The sequence below is a fragment of the Lathyrus oleraceus genome, chromosome 3, assembly GCF_024323335.1.
Source record: "Lathyrus oleraceus cultivar Zhongwan6 chromosome 3, CAAS_Psat_ZW6_1.0, whole genome shotgun sequence".
Lineage (NCBI taxonomy): Eukaryota > Viridiplantae > Streptophyta > Magnoliopsida > Fabales > Fabaceae > Lathyrus > Lathyrus oleraceus.
The window spans coordinates 475,532,639-475,551,403 of record NC_066581.1 but is presented as its reverse complement, the minus strand read 5'-3'; the positions used below and the strand labels follow the sequence as shown (position 1 = coordinate 475,551,403).

Sequence of the window (18,765 nt, the reverse complement as noted above, 5' to 3'; positions counted from 1 at the left end):
TACTTTGACAGTGGATGCTCAAGACATATGACTGGTATGGAAAATCTACTGGTAGATATTCAACCTCACACTACCAGCTTTGTGACCTTTTGTGATGGGGCCAAAGGAAAAATAAGAGGTGTGGGCAAACTGGACTGTTCTGGAGTGCCAAAACTGAACAATGTGTTGTTAGTAAGAGGACTAACTGCAAACCTCATCAGCATAAGTCAGCTGTGTGATCAAGGTTTTCATGTTCAGTTTACTAAGGAGCTGTGCATTGTGACAAATGGTGACAATCAGGAAGTTATGAGAGGAACCAGGTCCAAAGACAACTGCTACCTGTGGGAACCTGAACTCTCTAACTTTTCCACAACATGCTCATCAGCCAAGGAAGAACAGGAGGTGAAGCTGTGGCATAGAAGACTTGGACATCTCCACTTACGGGGAATGAAGAAGATCATATCCAAGGAAGCAGTCAGAGGAATTCCAAAGCTTCTGATTGATGAAGGAAGAGTCTGTGGAGAATGCTAGGTGGGCAAGCAAACCAAGATGTCACACCCGAAGCTGGGACATTCCACAACCTCCAGAGTTCTGGAACTGTTGCACATGGACCTAATGGGACCTATGCAGGTTGAAAGTCTTGGTGGGAAGAAGTATGCTTACGTGGTGGTTGATGACCATTCCAGATACACGTGGATAAGCTTCATCAGAGAGAAGTCAGATACATTTGATGTCTTCAAAGATCTGTGCATAAGACTTCAAAGGGAAAAGGACAGTTGTGTGGTCCGGATTAGAAGTGATCATGGTACTGAGTTCAAGAATTCCAAGTTTGATGAGTTTTGCTCATCTGAAGGAATAAGCCATGAGTTCTCCTCTCCTATAACTCCTCGGCAGAATGGAATAGTTGAAAGAAAAAATAGAACTATTCAAGAATCTGCCAGAGCAATGATTCATGCAAAGAAGCTCCCCATGCACTTTTGGGCTGAAGCAATGAATACCGCGTGCTATGTTCACAACAGAGTCACCTTGAGAAAAGGAACCTCCTCCACTCTGTATGAAATATGGAAGGGCAGAAAACCCACTGTGAAGTACTTTCATATCTTTGGAAGTAAATGCTACATTCTCACAGATCGTGAACAGAGAAGGAAGCTAGATCCCAAAAGTGATGAAGGTATATTCCTGGGATACTCCACTAACAGTAGAGCCTACAGAGTGTTCAACTACAGGACCAATGTCCTGATGGAATCCATAAATGTTATTGTGGATGACAAAGAGGAAGGAACCGATGTCATGGAGGATGTTGAAACATTCCTTGACAGTTCAACTGACACTCCAGTCAAGTCTGAAGAAGTACAGGAACCTCCTCCTGAATGTGAAGTAGATGCAACCACCAAAGTGCCATCTATCAGAATTCAGAAAGACCACCCTAAGGATCTTATCATAGGGGATCCCACCAGTGGTGTAACTACTAGGTCAAGAGGAATAACTTTAAATTCCTGCTTTGTTTCCAAGGTTGAACCAAAGAATGTGAAAGAAGCCCTGACTGATGAATACTGGATCATTGCCATGCAAGAGGAACTCGAGCAGTTCACAAGGCATGAAGTATGGGAGCTAGTTCCAAGACCTGAAGGGTCCAACATCATGGGTACCAAGTGGATCTACAAAAACAAATCTGATGAGAAAGGAGTAATTACTAGAAATAAAGCAAGACTAGTAGCTCAAGGATACACTCAAGTTGAAGGGGTAGACTTTGATGAGACTTTTGCTCCTGTGGCTAGACTTGAGTCCATCAGATTGCTGTTGGGGGTAGCTTGCATCCTGAAGTTTAAGCTATTCCAAATGGATGTGAAGAGTGCATTCTTGAATGGCTACCTGAATGAAGAAGTCTATGTGGAACAACCCAAAGGGTTCTGTGATCCTAACCAACCTGAGCATGTATACAAGTTGAAGAAAGCCTTGTATGGGTTGAAGCAAGCACCCAGAGCTTGGTATGAAAGGTTAACCGAATTTCTGACCTCAAATGGATACAGAAAGGGTGGCATAGATAAAACCTTGTTTGTGAAGGATGAAGAAGGCAAAATCATGATAGCTCAAATCTATGTTGATGATATAGTCTTTGGTGGAATGTCAGAACAAATGGTTAAAAAATTTGTTCACCAGATGCAGTCTGAGTTTGAAATGAGTCTAGTGGGAGAACTAACCTATTTCCTTGGAATGCAAGTAAACCAAATGGAGGACTCTATGTTTCTCTCCCAAAGCAAGTATGCCAAGAACATAGTTAAGAAGTTTGGTATGGATAATGCCAGGCACAAGAGGACTCCTGCTCCTACTCATCTGAAGTTAACCAAAGATGATGGAGGGCCTAGTGTTGATCAATGCCTATACAGAAGCATGATAGGTAGTCTGCTGTATCTAACTGCAAGTAGACCTGACATTTCTTATGCAGTTGGAGTGTGTGCCAGATACCAAGCAGAGCCCAAGGTGAGCCATTTGAATCAAGTCAAAAGGATTCTCAAGTACATCAATGGGACGTGTGACTATGGGATGCTGTATTCACATGGGTCTGAGCCTGTCCTATCTGGGTACTGTGATGCTGATTGGGCTGGAAGTGCTGATGACAGAAAAAGCACATCAGGTGGATGTTTCTTCTTAGGAGAAAACCTCATATCGTGGTTCAGCAAGAAGCAGAATTGTGTCTCTCTGTCCACTGCAGAGGCTGAATACATAGCTGCTGGAAGCAGTTGCTCCCAACTGGTTTGGATGAAACAGATGCTCACTGAGTACAATGTCTCTCAAAATGTCATGACATTGTTCTGTGATAATCTCAGTGCCATCAATATCTCCAAGAATCCCATCCAACACAGCAGGACCAAGCATATTGACATTAGGCACCACTTCATTAGAGATCTGGTGGAAGACAAGGTGATCACTTTGGAACATGTAGCCACGGATCTTCAACTGGCTGACATATTTACAAAGGCTCTGGATGCTACTCAGTTTGAAAACTTAAGGAGCAAACTGGGAATATGTCTCTCTGAGACCTTATAGCAACCACTGATGTTGGGAATAAATTGTTTAATATCTCTGTCTATTAAACAATTTGTACTAAGTTATGATTGGGCACCAGATCATAGCTATGCTACTTGTAACAAGGGTGGATACAAGAGGGTAAGGAGACACCCTACTGTGAGAAGGTCAATGTACCTGCAGAAGTTCAAGGATGCTGTTCATGCAGGAGTGGTTCTGGATGTCAGAAACAAAATCAGGGCATCTGATATGGTGGTACCTACTGTAAAGCAAAAGTGGGTGATTACTTGATCGAAGCTGTGAAGCAAGATCAAGGGGATGTTAACTTGGTTGAAACTGTGAAGTAAAACCAAGTCTGGAACTCTGTCATTGTGCTTTGGCTATGTTGTTGGCTTTGGCAACATTTTTGACAAAAAGGGGGAGTAATAACCACCACCACTACCCCTGACAAACAGAGTTGGGTCTCTACAACAGACTCTCATGACGGATCTGAAGATTCCCTCCCCTGATTCCCTCCCCTGCAGCAACTGTGTGTGTGCTGCTGTGTGAAGTTGTTATTTAACTTCCATGTGTGTGAGTGTGCTGCCACTCTGAGTGTATTAGCTAGTATTTTTTTCCTGCTAAGTGTGTGATTCCGCTGCTATGAACTCTGTGATGGGGATCAAAGTGTTTTAGCCAAAAATTTGCCAAAGGGGGAGTTTGTAGGTGTTTAATTGGCTGCATTATATGGTAAAACACTAATGTCTTGACTGATGTCATAACATGTATGTGTGACTACATTGTAGTCACTGCAGGACTAGCTAACACAGGATTTATTGAATGTCAAACTGGATGTTGTGACACTCATACCTGTTAACAGATACTAAGGAATAGAACAGCAGGAGTTCTGTTAGAACTTAGTATTTAAGTGCAGTCTGGTTATCAAGGAAGAACCAGACCTGGCATAAGGCCTACTGATTGAATGTCAAACTGGATGTTATGACATTCCTCATTGAAAGCAGCTGCTGAAGATTAGACAGAGTGGTGTTCTGTTATACTTCAGCATGTAACTTAGTTTGTTCTTCAAGAGAATAACAAAACTAACTTAAGGCCAAATGTGTAAATGTTAAGTTGGACACTTTGACATTTATTAATGTAAGCTGTTACTGTAGTATGGTCATTTTGATCATTTACAGGTCAGCAAAATTGTACAGTCTGTTTTCTGGAAAAACAGACTCAGCATATGGACCTTGATGTCAAGCTGAATGTCGTGACATTCATGCCTGACAGCATATGCTATATTGTAGGTTGTTCAGTTTTCTGTTTCAGCTTTTTCTCAGGCTATTCTTCAGGAAGTCAACAGCTTAGAGAAAAACCAGGAAATCAACAACCAATCTACATTCAATGAACCTAACAAATAGCCTATTTGTTAGTAACCTAAATGTTGAATTTATGGGAACTTGAGTGACCTTAAATTCAGGAGAATACAGGTGCAAAAGCCCAGGTGCTGCAATATAAAAAGGAAGGCGTTCCTTCATTTAGTTTCGGGGATTTTGAGGCGTGAAGATTTTGTGTGTCCATCATACTTCACTGCTGTATTTTTGTGAGTCTAGTATTAGACGTATCTTGTAAGCCAAGCCATTATCAAGTAGATGATTGCTTTGGCATAGGGTGTTCATTGAGTTGTAAGTGTTGTGTCACTCAAAGCTTTTAAGCGTGAGTGCTGTGTATCTTGATTTAAGCTGTGAAGCATAATCAAGAGTTGTTTTTGAAGTGTGACTTCAAAGTGTCTTTAATATCACTGAGGTGATTGAGGGGGAGTGAGTAGGAACTCTGATCTTAGGTTAAGATTGAAATTGCATTGGGTAGGGATTAAGTGATAAGTTGTAAACGGGTGAGTTTAGCTTTGAATTGATACTACTAATAGTGGATTTCCTCCCTGGCTTGGTAGCCCCCAGATGTAGGTCATGTTGGACTGAACTGGGTGAACAATTACTTGTGTTATTTACTACACTTACTGTTAAGTTCTGCATAATCCCTGTCTGTGTAGAATTGGATGTCATAACAACCAGTGTGACATCCAAAGTCTGATAACTAGAATTTCAACTACCACCTAGCATGAACCTAGCCTGCACCTATTCTCTCGGCTATAGCTTTGCTTGCACCAATACTGAATATCACACTTCCAATACTAAACTACCTCTTTTTTCCGCTATGTGGTTAAAATAATATTCAATCTTATTTAAGCTTAATTATTTATTTTAAACAACCTGATTAACTAAATTGAATTAAAAACCAATTTAAACTTTCTAAAACTGTTGTACTAAAATAATATACAAAGCAAGATTCCCACGCATGCCTCACACGTGTCACACCTTTGCATCATCAGGTTCCACCAAGTCTTCCCCAAGACAAGACAAGTGCAACCTAATCTGCACCAATGCATGCCAACACTACCACCTAGCCTGCACCTATTCTGCAAGATTCCCACGCATGCCTCACACGTGTCACACCTTTGCATCATCAGATTCCCCCAAGTCTTCCCCAAGACAAGACAAGTGCAACCTAATCTGCACCAATGCATGCCAACACTACCACCTAGCCTGCACCTATTCTGCAAGATTCCCACGCATGCCTCACACGTGTCACACCTTTGCATCATCAGGTTCCACCAAGTCTTCCCCAAGATAAGACAAGTGCAACCTAATCTGCACCAATGCATGCCAACACTACCACCTAGCCTGCACCTATTCTGCAAGATTCCCACGCATGCCTCACACGTGTCACACCTTTGCATCATCAGATTCCCACTAGTCTTCCCCAAGACAAGACAAGTGCAACCTAATCTGCACCAATGCATGCCAACACTACCACCTAGCCTGCACCTATTCTGCAAGATTCCCACGCATGCCTCACACGTGTCACACCTTTGCATCATCAGATTCCCACTAGTCTTCCCCAAGACAAGACAAGTGCAACCTAATCTGCACCAATGCATGCCAACACTACCACCTAGCCTGCACCTATTCTGCAAGATTCCCACGCATGCCTCACACGTGTCACACCTTTGCATCATCAGATTCCCACCTAGCTACAACATTCCCACGCATGCCTTACACTTGTCACATTTTTGCTTATTCAATCTACTTGAAAACGAGTATAAATAGAAGGTCATTCTTGCAAGTTTTCATCAACCACTAACACTTTTATTCAGAGAACTCCAGCGAAACTTCTCATCCACCAAGCTTCGTTCTACGTTGCATTCATGTCTCTTCTTACCATGGGCCAAGAACACAGAGGCACTAGGGCAAACATTGCCTCATTCGTAAGTTTTTCTTGAACATTGCCTCTTTTGTATGTTTGTAATTTGTTTTTTAAAAGTCCAATCTAATGATTGTTTATATTGTTTGTTTTTAAAGGATCCCAAGAAATTTCGTCAACGTTCACACCCTATGCCTTATCCAGACCCATGGTGCGTACCTTACATAGAGCGTGCGGGTTTCGGTCATGTTATGCATGTCGTAAATGCCACAATTGATGTCAAATTTATTCTTGCTCTGTGTGAACGTTGGAGACCAGAAACACACACTTTTCACCTACCAACTGGTGAATGTACCGTCACACTAGAGGACGTGTACATGCTTTTGGGTCTTATAATAGATGGTAAGCCTGTGATTGGAAATGTTCAACAGTCCAACCAAATATGTGTTCAAATGTTAGGGGTAGATCTGGTCGAGGGTGAGGGGTCTGCAAAAGCTAGGGGTCAGGGTATTAAACTATCCGACCTCCAATTGTACCACGACTCCATAACTTTGACTGAGGATTCGTCCGAACAAGAAAAAGTCATAAAAACCCGGGTTTACATTATGTTATTGTTTGGGAACTTGCTATTTCCCGAAGGGACGGGAAATAGCATAAACTTTATGTACTTGAGTTTGCTCGAGGACATTGATAGAATAAGCACGTATAGTTGGGGTTCTGCTGTACTGGCATTCCTATATAGCTCTTTGTGTAAAAACGCACAAAATGAGCACTGTACATTTTCTGGATGTGCTTTTTTGCTCCAAACATGGGGGTGGTGGAGATTGCCGAGGCTAGCCCCAGAAAATCCTAACGTCTACTCCTTCCCCTACGCAACTAGGTAAATTTATGATGTTATTTCATTTTGTATATTTATTCTATAAATATTTGTAAATAATATTATTTATCTTTTTTTTTGTTTAGGTTCATTACAACCGGACTGGATTACAGTCTTACCCCCAAAAATAAAATTATATTTTATCGCCAACTCTTGGATCGTCTCCGAGCACAAGATGTATTATCACTAAATCACTCATCTTCTAACTGATTTATTAATATCATGCATTCTCAATAAATAACATATTTGCTTTTTTCTTTGCAGTTTATTTGGAGGCCATATTTGGGATTGGAACATCAACCCAACCCCGAAGATGCAGCTGTTTGGACAGCAAAAACGGCCATAATGCGGTTCACCACTGTGGAGATGCACCAAAGTGACCGTGTCAAGCTGCAATTCGGAATGCATCAAGAAATCCCAGGCCCCCCTATGTCTTTGGAACCTTGGCATCTAAAAAAAGTCAGCCACCAATGGTATGCCCAACATTGGAAGGAATTTGCTAAGGAGTTTCGTAAAATGTGGAAAGACCGTGCCCACTATGTTCTACAATTTCCGGTGGCGCCCAACGAAATGAAGCCGACAAGGGAATATGTGGATTGGTATAGAGCAAATACAAATCCAGAAATGATTGTGTCTGACCCGTTCTATTTGGACGATCCCCGGATGCAACAACCATACTTCCAACAACAACAACCACCACAATATTCCCAACAACAACAACCACCACAGTATTACCAACAACAACAACAACCACCATATTACCAACAACAACCACCACCACCTTATTACCAACAACAGCCACCACCACCGTATTACCAACAACAACCACCTCAACACATGTCCACCCCCCAACCAAATCAACAATACATACCACAAACTCAACCCCAATACCATGAAGATTACCAACACCAACCTCAACATTCCCACCACCATCAACAGTCCCAACACCTACCACAATATCAATCCCCCCACATCCACCAATCCCAACACTTCCAACACGACAATGTCCCGAGCTCTTCCAGTCCTCCACCTAGCCCCGACACGGGTATACAAGAGGATTACCAACAAGACTACTACACACCACAACAAACATTGTTCTTTGGCCAACCCGATTCAACCCTAAACTACCAAATACCACATTTCGAGGGCGCAACCATCAGTAGTCAGTTTGTCCCATCGAGACAAAGCTTTGAGGGCGCAGAGGGGACCCGTCTTTCCTACAGCACTGAAGGGACTTCGACCCAACCACAACGGCAAACGGCAAGGGGACGCGTTAGGACTATGGGTGGTAATAGGGAAGCACCACCACCACGTGAACCGTCTAGGCGAGTAATTAGACCTCCCCCGTGATAAATCCCAAATTAATAATGCATTTTAATTTTATCTTTATAATATTTGTCTTGTGTATTATTTAAATAAAAATATTTTGTGTTTATTATCTTTATATCTATATATCTTTATCTTTATCTTTAAAGATATTGTCTATCATATCTTTATATATATATATATATATATATATATATATATATATATATATATATATATATATATATATATATATATATATATATATATATATATATATATATATATATATATATATATTAATTTACATGTGTATAAATATTTATTTACACGTATATAAATTAATTTTTTTTCCAAAAATTTATAAATAATATTAATTACTTATAAATTAAATTCATATATATAAATTAATAATATATATATATATATATATATATATATATATATATATATATATATATATATATATATATATCTTGTAAATAATTTTATTTATATATATGTATTAATATAAATTAATATAATTTTTAATAAATCTAAATTAATAAATTAAAAAAAAAATTAAAAAAAAAAACATATTAAAAAAAAAAAAAAGTGTAGGCGCCACTCCTAGTGGCGACTTGCCCTACCCTTTAAGGGTAGGCGCCAACTAGGGTGGCGCCTAGGTGTATTTTAGGGCCAAAAATGGCCATTTTTATAATTTTTTGGAAAAATGGTGTATTTTTGAATTTTTTTTGAAAAATATGGATATTTTAAAAAAAGAAATTTAATTCTAAATTATTTTAACATTTTCATATTTATTATATTTAAGAATATTTTATAAATTTATAGCTATTTCAACTATTTTCGTGGCAGACTCCTACACTACTCTAGGTCTGATATTCATTTTTTTATATTTGTGTTTTCTCAAATTTAAGTGTTCATAATATATTATAGTAGTTTAATATTTCCTTAAAATCATGTATCAGATGCCTCATATATAAAATATGAGAAATGATTTAGTGACACTCAAAATTAACATTATACCGTATTTTCATACTATATAATGAATTCTTTTATTTTATTTATTATTTTAATGAAAATTGAAATTTTATGTTGCAGTTGAGAAACTACGGTGTATATATGCGATGTAAACTTTTTGTTGTAAGCATAGCACAGCTCATAAAATATTAAAGTTGTTAAGTTGTTCCAGTCAATTCGGTAGTTATAGAAACATGAGTTCTTCTCATTTATTCATTTTTTTAGTCTATTAGATTTTAAAAAAATTGTAAAGTTAGCAAAACAAAGTTTACTATCTAAAATAATGTTAATTTTTATAAAAAAATTTATTAATTAATTAACATAAGATTATTATTTCAAAGAACCTTTCTCTCACTAACTATTAAAAGAAAAATTCTAAGATAGTAAAATCTCAGCATAATGTTATAAAAAGTTACAAAAAAAAAATTATAAACGAAAACCCTAACTAGAACAGTGCACAACCCCATACGGCAGACAAAGAAAACCCAACCCAAACTCCCCTAGTAAAAACTTAACCTAACAACCTATGACAACGCACAACGAAAATCCACAATAAAAGGAAGTTAGTGTGAGTCAAAATCTAAAGAGAGATTGTGAACCTATCAGTACACTTCAAGAGTTCACATGGCAAAAAAGGAAAAAAGTTATGAAGGTTGTGCTGTGGGAATAGACCTTGGCACAACATATTCTTGTGTAGCTGTGTGGCTTGATGAACACAATAGGGTTGAGATCATTCACAATGATCAAGGCAATAGAATTACACCTTCTTTTGTTTCTTTCAAGGATGATCAAAGGCTCATTGGTGATGCTGCTTTGCATCAAGCTGCTTCTAACCCAACCAATACAGTCTTTGGTGAGTTTTTATTATCTCATAAACTTTATTAACCTAATGTTACTAATATTATCTATCTATATATAATTATTAATATTGTTTTTTCAGATGCTAAAAGGTTAATAGGGAGGAAGTTTAGTGATTCTGTTATTCAAAATGATTTGAATTTGTGGCCATTCAAAGTCATTTCTGGTGTCCATGACAAACCCATGATTGTTGTTCAATACAAGGGTGAAGAGAAACACTTTTGTGCTGAGGAAATATCATCTATGGTCCTCAGAAAGATGCGTGAAGTTGCAGAGAAATTTGTAGAGTTCCCGGTAAAGAATGTTGTTGTTACTGTGCCGGCTTATTTCAATGATTCTCAACGAAAAGCCACCATAGATGCCGGTGCCATGGCTGGCCTTAATGTTATACGGATGATTAATGAACCAACAGCTGCTGCTCTTGCATATGGCCTTAACAAGAGAACAAAATGTGCTGGTGAAAACAATATTTTTGTCTTTGATCTTGGTGGTGGCACTTTCGATGCGTCTGCCCTAACAATAAAAGACAATGTCTTTCAAGTTAAGGCCACTGCCGGAAACACTCACCTAGGAGGAGAAGATTTTGATAACAGAATGGTCAACTACTTTGTAGAAGAACTAAAGAGAAAGAACAAAATTGATATTAGTGGTAATCCAAAATCCTTGAGGAGGTTGAGAACTGCATGTGAAAGGGCAAAAAGGACGCTCTCGTTTGTTTCTGTCACCACTATTGAGGTAGACTATTTATTCCAAGGCTTCGACTTTTCTTCGTCGATAACTCGTGCCAAGTTTGAAGAAATCAGTGCAGACCTTTTTAAAGAGTGTATGGAGATCGTCAAGAGTTGTCTTGTGGATGCTGGGATGAATAAGAGTAATGTAAATGATGTTGTGATTGTTGGCGGGTCTTCTAGGATTCCCAAAGTGCAACAACTATTGCAGGAATATTTCAACGGAAAGGATCTGTGCATGAGTATCAACCCTGATGAGGCAGTTGCTTATGGAGCCGCTGTACAGGCTGCTTTGTTGAGTAAAGGCTTTCAAAATGTTCCAAACTTGGTGCTCCGTGATGTTGCACCATTGTCTCTTGGTATGGTAACAATAGGAGATGTCATGAGTGTGGTGATTCCTAGGAACACTTGCATTCCCGTCAAGATTACAAAAAGTTTTTTAACAGTGAAAGATAATCAATCTCAAGTCTTGATTGAGGTTTATGAGGGTGAAAGAACTAGAGCCAGTGATAACAATTTGCTCGGTTCTTTTACTCTTTCAGGTATTCCTCCTTCACCTCGCGGCTATAGTTTCAATGTATGTTTTGCTATAGATGAAAATGGTATTTTGACTGTTTCTGCTACGGATAACTCCACCGGCAATATGAATGAGATTACCATAAACCACTACAAAGAAAGTTTATCTACTAAAAAAATTAAAAAAGCGCTTGAAGAAGGTGAGAAGTACAAGGTGGAAGATGAGAAATTTTTAAGAAAGGCCAGTGTAATGAATGCATTAGATTTAAGTGTTTATAATATGAAGAATGCTTTAAAGAATGATGATAATTTAGAGCTGACCCCTCAAGAAAGTGAGAAGATCAACAATGCAATCACTATGGGCATGAATTTGCTTGATGGGAATAGCAGAGAGAAAGATATTGGTTTTCTTGAGGGTCATCAGAAGAAGCTGGACAACCTGTTGAAACTTATTAAAGCCAAAACCAGCAATGAGAATAACCATAAATTTTCTTTATTTAGATATTCTTTTTGGTGATGTCTTGCTTTTTGAACATGCTTTTTAAATTGTTTCAGTTTTCTGTCTTGTTTTCTAGTTTTAGTTTCATTTTGCAGAACATTGCTTCAAGTTTTCTGTCATGTTTTCTAGATTTTGGTGCTACAGTTGAGCAAATCATCTTTGTGCTTTGAATTGTTATGTGGTTGAAAGTTGAAACCATATTAGAGCAAGCACTTTCATGTCATTAATGTGATTCAATTCTTCTACTGTTTTATAACCAAAAAGTTGTGCACTGTAATTATTAGTTACCTCTAGCAGCAACTCAACACCACATTGTTACTAATTTAAAGCTACTTCCTCGTTCGTTTTTAAGAGTAGTTTTTTTTACTTTTTACACGTATCATAATAACTAATAATTCTTATTATTATTTTTTAAACAATGATTATGTTTTTTCCTACAATATCCTTAACTTTTTAGTAATTTATTTAATCTTTTTCTCTATATATAATAAATGATTATGGATATTTTTGATAATACTACAATTAACTCTACATTGAACTTTGAAATGACACTTAAAAAAAAAAAAATCTAAAAAGTGACACTTATAAAGGAACGGAGGGAGTATTATTTTTCTGAAGCTCAGCGTCAATTATTTTTTATGATCCATCTCTCTCTCATTAGTATAATTGAATATCATATAATTTATAATAATTTTTTTCTTTAATTTTGTTGTGTCAACTAGTGAAATTGAGAAAATATAGTTTTTGGATCGATCTAGATCCATTTTTGCATTTTTTTTTGAATTTTTTTTTAAAAATAATCAGTTTTTTCAACAAAAATTCAAAAATAATCAATAATTCAAAAAAAAATATCAAAATAATTAGGTTTACAAGAGGATGCGCCAGATGAATTGGCGCACCCCCTAAGCATTAATAGGAGGCGCCAAAAGCATTATCGCATGCATTGGGCTCCTCGTGAGGAGGCGGCAATGCTATTGGCGCATGCATTGGGCCTCATGAGGAGACGCCAATGCTCTTGTTGCCTAGGTGTGCCTTGTAGTGTGGGCGCCAATTCATCTGGCGCCTGCATGTCATCTCATGTGGGCGTCAGTCTCTCAAGCGCCTGCATCTCATGTACAATTGATGTTAACTCTCTATAAATACCATCACCTTCAAGTTTCTCTGTTTTAACAGTGTCTGCATACATTCAGAAACGAAATGCTGATGTAATATTTTCCGTCGTTACGGCTCCGGTACAGATTCGACTTTGGAACACAGATACGTTTGAACGTCTTAATTGAACGTTGTACAGTTGGTTAGAGGGAGAAATTGGAGAGCGTGAAAGGATTAGAAGAATACAATGGCTTATGTCCACGTTCAACCAAAACGGAGAAGTGCACGAATGGGTGGATATTAAGACCGACCAAGACGCTCGTAGGATGATGCATTACATGTTCAAAATTGTTTTGATGGTTGTAATCGCATAGTTCTTGTATTGTATTTGTTATAATTATTTGTGATACTGTTTATGTAATGGTACTTTCGTCACATACATCTAATATGAAATAAATTTAGTTTTTCATTTATTACAATAGAGTTACATGTGAATTTATCTAGTTGTGCTCGTTCCAACACTAGGACAGTTATTACGATTGTGACCTGGCTGACGGGATGAACTACATAGTCTAACCATTTTGTTCGCCGTATCCATTTCGGTTCGAATCTGGGTGCTGTTTGGGCGACCCTTTTTCTTCCTTCACATAACTTCGTTGTGCCAGACGATGTCCCCTTGATATTCTGACCAATAATCCTCTTTTGCCACTACGGAAAAACTAATTTTATAAACATTTGAAAGGCTGACGACTTTGTAAACTTCAGATAGCAAGTAGGATGGATCTCTTCGAACCTTTGAGCATGCCGCAATTACATGGGAGCAGGGGGTACGAAAGGCTTGGAACTTTCCACAGTCGCACCAACCTCTATCTAGTTCGACTCTGTACTGTCTCATCGAGATGCCTTTATTGTGATCCATGGACTCGGCAACACTATATCAACCTTTAGTGCGGTCAAAGACCGTAACCACGTGTGTGTTTGCTTTGGAAGCTTCATGTCTAATGAATTTCATTAAAGCATCACTAGACAACTGTCCAGATTGCAACACTGAACTCCAATTTGAGCGTCTGGTTTCAAACAGCGCCCCTAGCCTGAAATATATTGCCTGCACCAAAGCGGTTATAGGTAGGTTACTGATGCCTTTGAAGACAGAGTTCATAGATTCCACAAGATTTGTTGTCATGTGGCCCCAACGCTGACCGTTGTCGTATGCCCTAGTCCATTTCTCCAATGGAATACTGTCGGTCCACCGTACTGCATCTTCGTTTGACAATCTTATTTCCTCGCGGTAGTGTTTACAAGAAGGTTCTAATAGTGCGTAACTTGCATTGACAACCTTCTTCCGCAACGTCTTATCTTTGATTTCCCGCATGAAATTCAGAGCAATATGTCTAATACATAACACATGCATCAAAGGAGGATTTTGTCAGCCGTTATCAATGTTATTTTATGCACTGATGATTGAAGGGTGTCTGTCGGAGGTCAAACATAAGTTAGGCTGAGGTGCAACATGCAATCGTAGATTTCTTAAGAAAAAACTCCATCCCTCAGCAGTCTCCCCTTCAACTAGGGCAAAGGAGATTGGAAAAATGTCGTTGTTCTCATCTTGTGCCAATGCCATCAGTAACGTTCCTTTGTATTTTCCGTACAACCATGTACCATCAATTTGTATAATTGGTTTACAAAAAGAAAAACCTATGATGCATGGTTGATACACCCAGAACAGACGGTGGAATATTCCATTTCCAACAGCACACGTACCGTATGATGTATACGCGGGAAATGTTTCTAACTTGACAATAGTCCCGGGAGCATATTGTTTTAGAGCCAACAGGTATTTTGGAAGTTGTTTGTAAGATTCCTCCCAATTGCCAAACACTTTTTCAACAGCCTTTGTCCTAGCTATCCATGCCTTCCTATATGATGGAGTGTACTTGTACTCTGCCCTAATATGCGAGATTATTGTACTCACCTTTAACGATGGATTATCGGCAATGACAGACAATATTTCATCACATACTAGTTGAGAGCTTAATTTACGATGATCCTGCATTGGGTTTGTCAGCATGCATGTGTGATCTGGACCCATTGATCCAATCTCTCAAGACTCGCTCCTCTTCCGGTATGAAGCTGACAACCTAAAAAGGCAGTGCTCATTTGGACAATAAACTTTATACCTCAATGCGTCAGTTCTGTCAACTCTGAAATCAGATGATAGTTGCATGTGGAATTTCTTAATGGCTTTTAGACATTCCTCTTTTGTGCGAAACGTGTCTCCTTGTTTCAAAGATCCTTGCATTTGCACGTAAGGATTGTACCATACATCTGATGAAGGTCCATCTGAACCCAAATTCAACCTTGTCATGTGTTAGGGTGGACAGTATACATGACTTGCTGGTATTGGCTCCTCTTCCTCATCAGCATTCACCATTGAATCAACCATGATCTCGGCTTCTTCTTCTTCATCATCTGGAACATTCACCTCAGCTTGTTCGTCATCAGTCTCACAAAACACTTGTGATTGATCAATGAACTGAGACACCTGTTGTTGATGTGGTAATATATACAACTCTATATCATTGTAACCGGATTGTTCGTGACTGACAAACATATGTTGAACATCGTCATCATCTCGAATCTTCTTCTGATAAAATTTTACCTGGTTTTCTGCAAACTAAACCGGATTTTTATAGATGATTTATCCCACATTAATCCACTTCAATTTCTTTTCTATTCTTTGTTTCAAATGTGAAAAATTTGATCGTCGATTCATTGTAAACCGAGTTACCTCTGTGTTTCGAAAACAAAAACCGAACAACTGATGATCAAATATTTCACCTTAGACATGGGCATTGATCATGTAATGTTGTATGGAAGACATTTTATTCAAATATTTAAAATCTAAGTTTCTTTACTGGAGTTGAATGCATTGCTAAGTTGTCCATCTGCACAGCATAAATAGCGTTTCACATGCAGTGACAAAAGTGACAAGAACACACATGCGCCCAGGGAATCCAGGACCTATGAAGCAAGTAATCTCTGAGCCCTAATATTCCTAACAGGCGTCCATTCCCTAGGCTCCATAAAGCAACTTGGGCGCCAAGAGGAAGGGCGCCTATTCACTTCAAATACACTAAGGCACCACTAGGAAGGGCGCCCCTTCCCATTACCTACACTTAGGCGCTAAGAGGAATGACGCCTCTTCCTTGCATGTGAAGAATCACATGCAGGCGCCAAGAGGAAGGGCGCCTCTTCCTTTGCATGTGATTCTTCACATGCATGCGCCTAGGAAAAAGACAAAGGCTAAGGGTAGTCTACATTTTGTCATTCCATTGTCTACTTTTTCCATTGCATGCAACCAATATCATTCTTCTTAGGTTGCAAACCTACTAACTCATTCATCTATAAATAGTCTTTCATATCAACAATATCAAATTATCTCCATCACTACTCAACTATAATCTTTCTTTGCCACACTATTTCTCTACCACACTCAAGCTCTACAACATCAAATCATGTTTTTGTTGACTATGGGCGATGAACACAGAGGAACACTCGAGAATATCTCGACATTTGTATGTTATCTCTCTCTTTTTAGTTATTCCGTTTTTTAGTCGTATACCTTTGTTATCTATGTTTTTCTTACTTTTTATAGAGTTGTCTTTGTTGATTATGTATTTCTTCTTCTTATTGCATTTCTTACTTTTTTGTTATTAGGATCCGAAGCGTTTTAGATGTCGTGTACATGAATATGTACCCCACGATCCTTTAATAGAACCATATATTAGAGGATGTGGATTTGGAAATCTACTCAACATTGTTCCGTACTCGGTGGACTGCAAGTTCATTCTTGCTTTGATGAGGGTGAAAGAACTAGAGCCAGTGATAACAATCTGCTCGGTTCTTTTACTCTTTCAGGTATTCCTCCTTCACCTCGCGGCTATAGTTTCAATGTATGTTTTGCTATAGATGAAAATGGTATTTTGACTGTTTCTGCTACGGATAACTCCACCGGCAATATGAATGAGATTACCATAAACCACTACAAAGAAAGTTTATCTACTAAAAAAATTAAAAAAGCGCTTGAAGAAGGTGAGAAGTACAAGGTGGAAGATGAGAAATTTTTAAGAAAGGCCAGTGTAATGAATGCATTAGATTTAAGTGTTTATAATATGAAGAATGCTTTAAAGAGTGATGATAATTTAAAGCTGACCCCTCAAGAAAGTGAGAAGATCAACGATGCAATCACTATGGGCATGAATTTGCTTGATGGGAATAGCAGAGAGAAAGATATTGGTTTTCTTGAGGGTCATCAGAAGAAGCTGGACAACCTGTTGAAACTTATTAAAGCCAAAACCAGCAATGAGAATAACCATAAATTTTCTTTATTTAGATATTCTTTTTGGTGATGTCTTGCTTTTTGAACATGCTTTTTAAATTGTTTCAGTTTTCTGTCTTGTTTTCTAGTTTTAGTTTCATTTTGCAGAACATTGCTTCAAGTTTTCTGTCATGTTTTCTAGATTTTGGTGCTACAGTTGAGCAAATCATCTTTGTGCTTTGAATTGTTATGTGGTTGAAAGTTGAAACCATATTAGAGCAAGCACTTTCATGTCATTAATGTGATTCAATTCTTCTACTGTTTTATAACCAAAAAGTTGTGCACTGTAATTATTAGTTACCTCTAGCAGCAACTCAACACCACATTGTTACTAATTTAAAGCTACTTCCTCGTTCGTTTTTAAGAGTAGTTTTTTTTTACTTTTTACACGTATCATAATAACTAATAATTCTTATTATTATTTTTTAAGCAATGATTATGTTTCCTACAATATCCTTAACTTTTTAGTAATTTATTTAATCTTTTTCTCTATATATAATAAACGATTATGGATATTTTTGATAATACTACAATTAACTCTAATTGAACTTTGAAATGACACTTAAAAAAAAAATTCTAAAAAGTGACACTTATAAAGGAACGGAGGGAGTATTATTTTTCTGAAGCTCAGCGTCAATTATTTTTCATGATCCATCTCTCTCTCATTAGTATAATTGAATATCATATAATTTATAATAATTTTTTTCTTTAATTTTGTTGTGTCAACTAGTGAAATTGAGAAAATATAGTTTTTGGATCGATCTAGATCCATTTCTGCATTTTTTTTTGAATTTTTTTTTAAAAATAATCAGTTTTTTCAACAAAAATTCAAAAATAATCAATAATTCAAAAAAAAATATCAAAATAATTAGGTTTACAAGAGGATGCGCCAGATGAATTGGCGCACCCCCTAAGCATTAATAGGAGGCGCCAAAAGCATTAGCGCATGCATTTGGCTCCTCGTGAGGAGGCGGCAATGCTATTGGCGCATGCATTGGGCCTCATGAGGAGGCGCCAATGCTCTTGTTGCCTAGGTGTGCCTTGTAGTGTGGGCGCCAATTCATCTGGCGCCTGCATGTCATCTCATGTGGGCGTCAGTCTCTCAAGCGCCTGCATCTCATGTACAATTGATGTTAACTCTCTATAAATACCATCACCTTCAAGTTTCTCTGTTTTAACAGTGTCTGCATACATTCAGAAACGAAATGTTGATGTAATATTTTCCGTCGTTACGGCTCCGGTACAG

General features: G+C 38.0%; 2 protein-coding genes across 2 annotated transcripts; both read left to right on the top strand.

Moving 5' to 3' along the window:
* Positions 1-10,059: 10,059 nt before the first annotated feature.
* On the top strand, positions 10,060-12,067 carry LOC127131714 (heat shock cognate 70 kDa protein). Its single transcript, XM_051060632.1, has 2 exons — positions 10,060-10,301; positions 10,389-12,067. Exons 1-2 carry the CDS (start codon positions 10,073-10,075, stop codon positions 12,065-12,067), a joined length of 1,908 nt encoding a protein of 635 aa, XP_050916589.1. The 5' UTR covers positions 10,060-10,072.
* A 4,865-nt stretch (positions 12,068-16,932) lies between these two features.
* Positions 16,933-17,550, top strand: LOC127131713 (heat shock 70 kDa protein-like). The gene has a single exon (XM_051060631.1). The coding sequence runs from the start codon at positions 16,933-16,935 to the stop codon at positions 17,548-17,550; it is 618 nt and encodes a 205-aa protein (XP_050916588.1).
* Positions 17,551-18,765: the final 1,215 nt, after the last annotated feature.

What these genes read in the sequence shown, in the direction of transcription:
- LOC127131714 (XM_051060632.1), top strand. Translation starts at nt 10,073, where the DNA reads ATGGCAAAAAAGGAAAAAAGTTATGAAGGTTGTGCTGTGGGAATAGAC. An exon ending in CCCAACCAATACAGTCTTTG is followed by an intron (nt 10,302 to 10,388) that starts GTGAGTTTTTAT and finishes TTGTTTTTTCAG; the next exon opens with ATGCTAAAAGGTTAATAGGG.
- LOC127131713 (XM_051060631.1), top strand. Translation starts at nt 16,933, where the DNA reads ATGTGGATTTGGAAATCTACTCAACATTGTTCCGTACTCGGTGGACTG.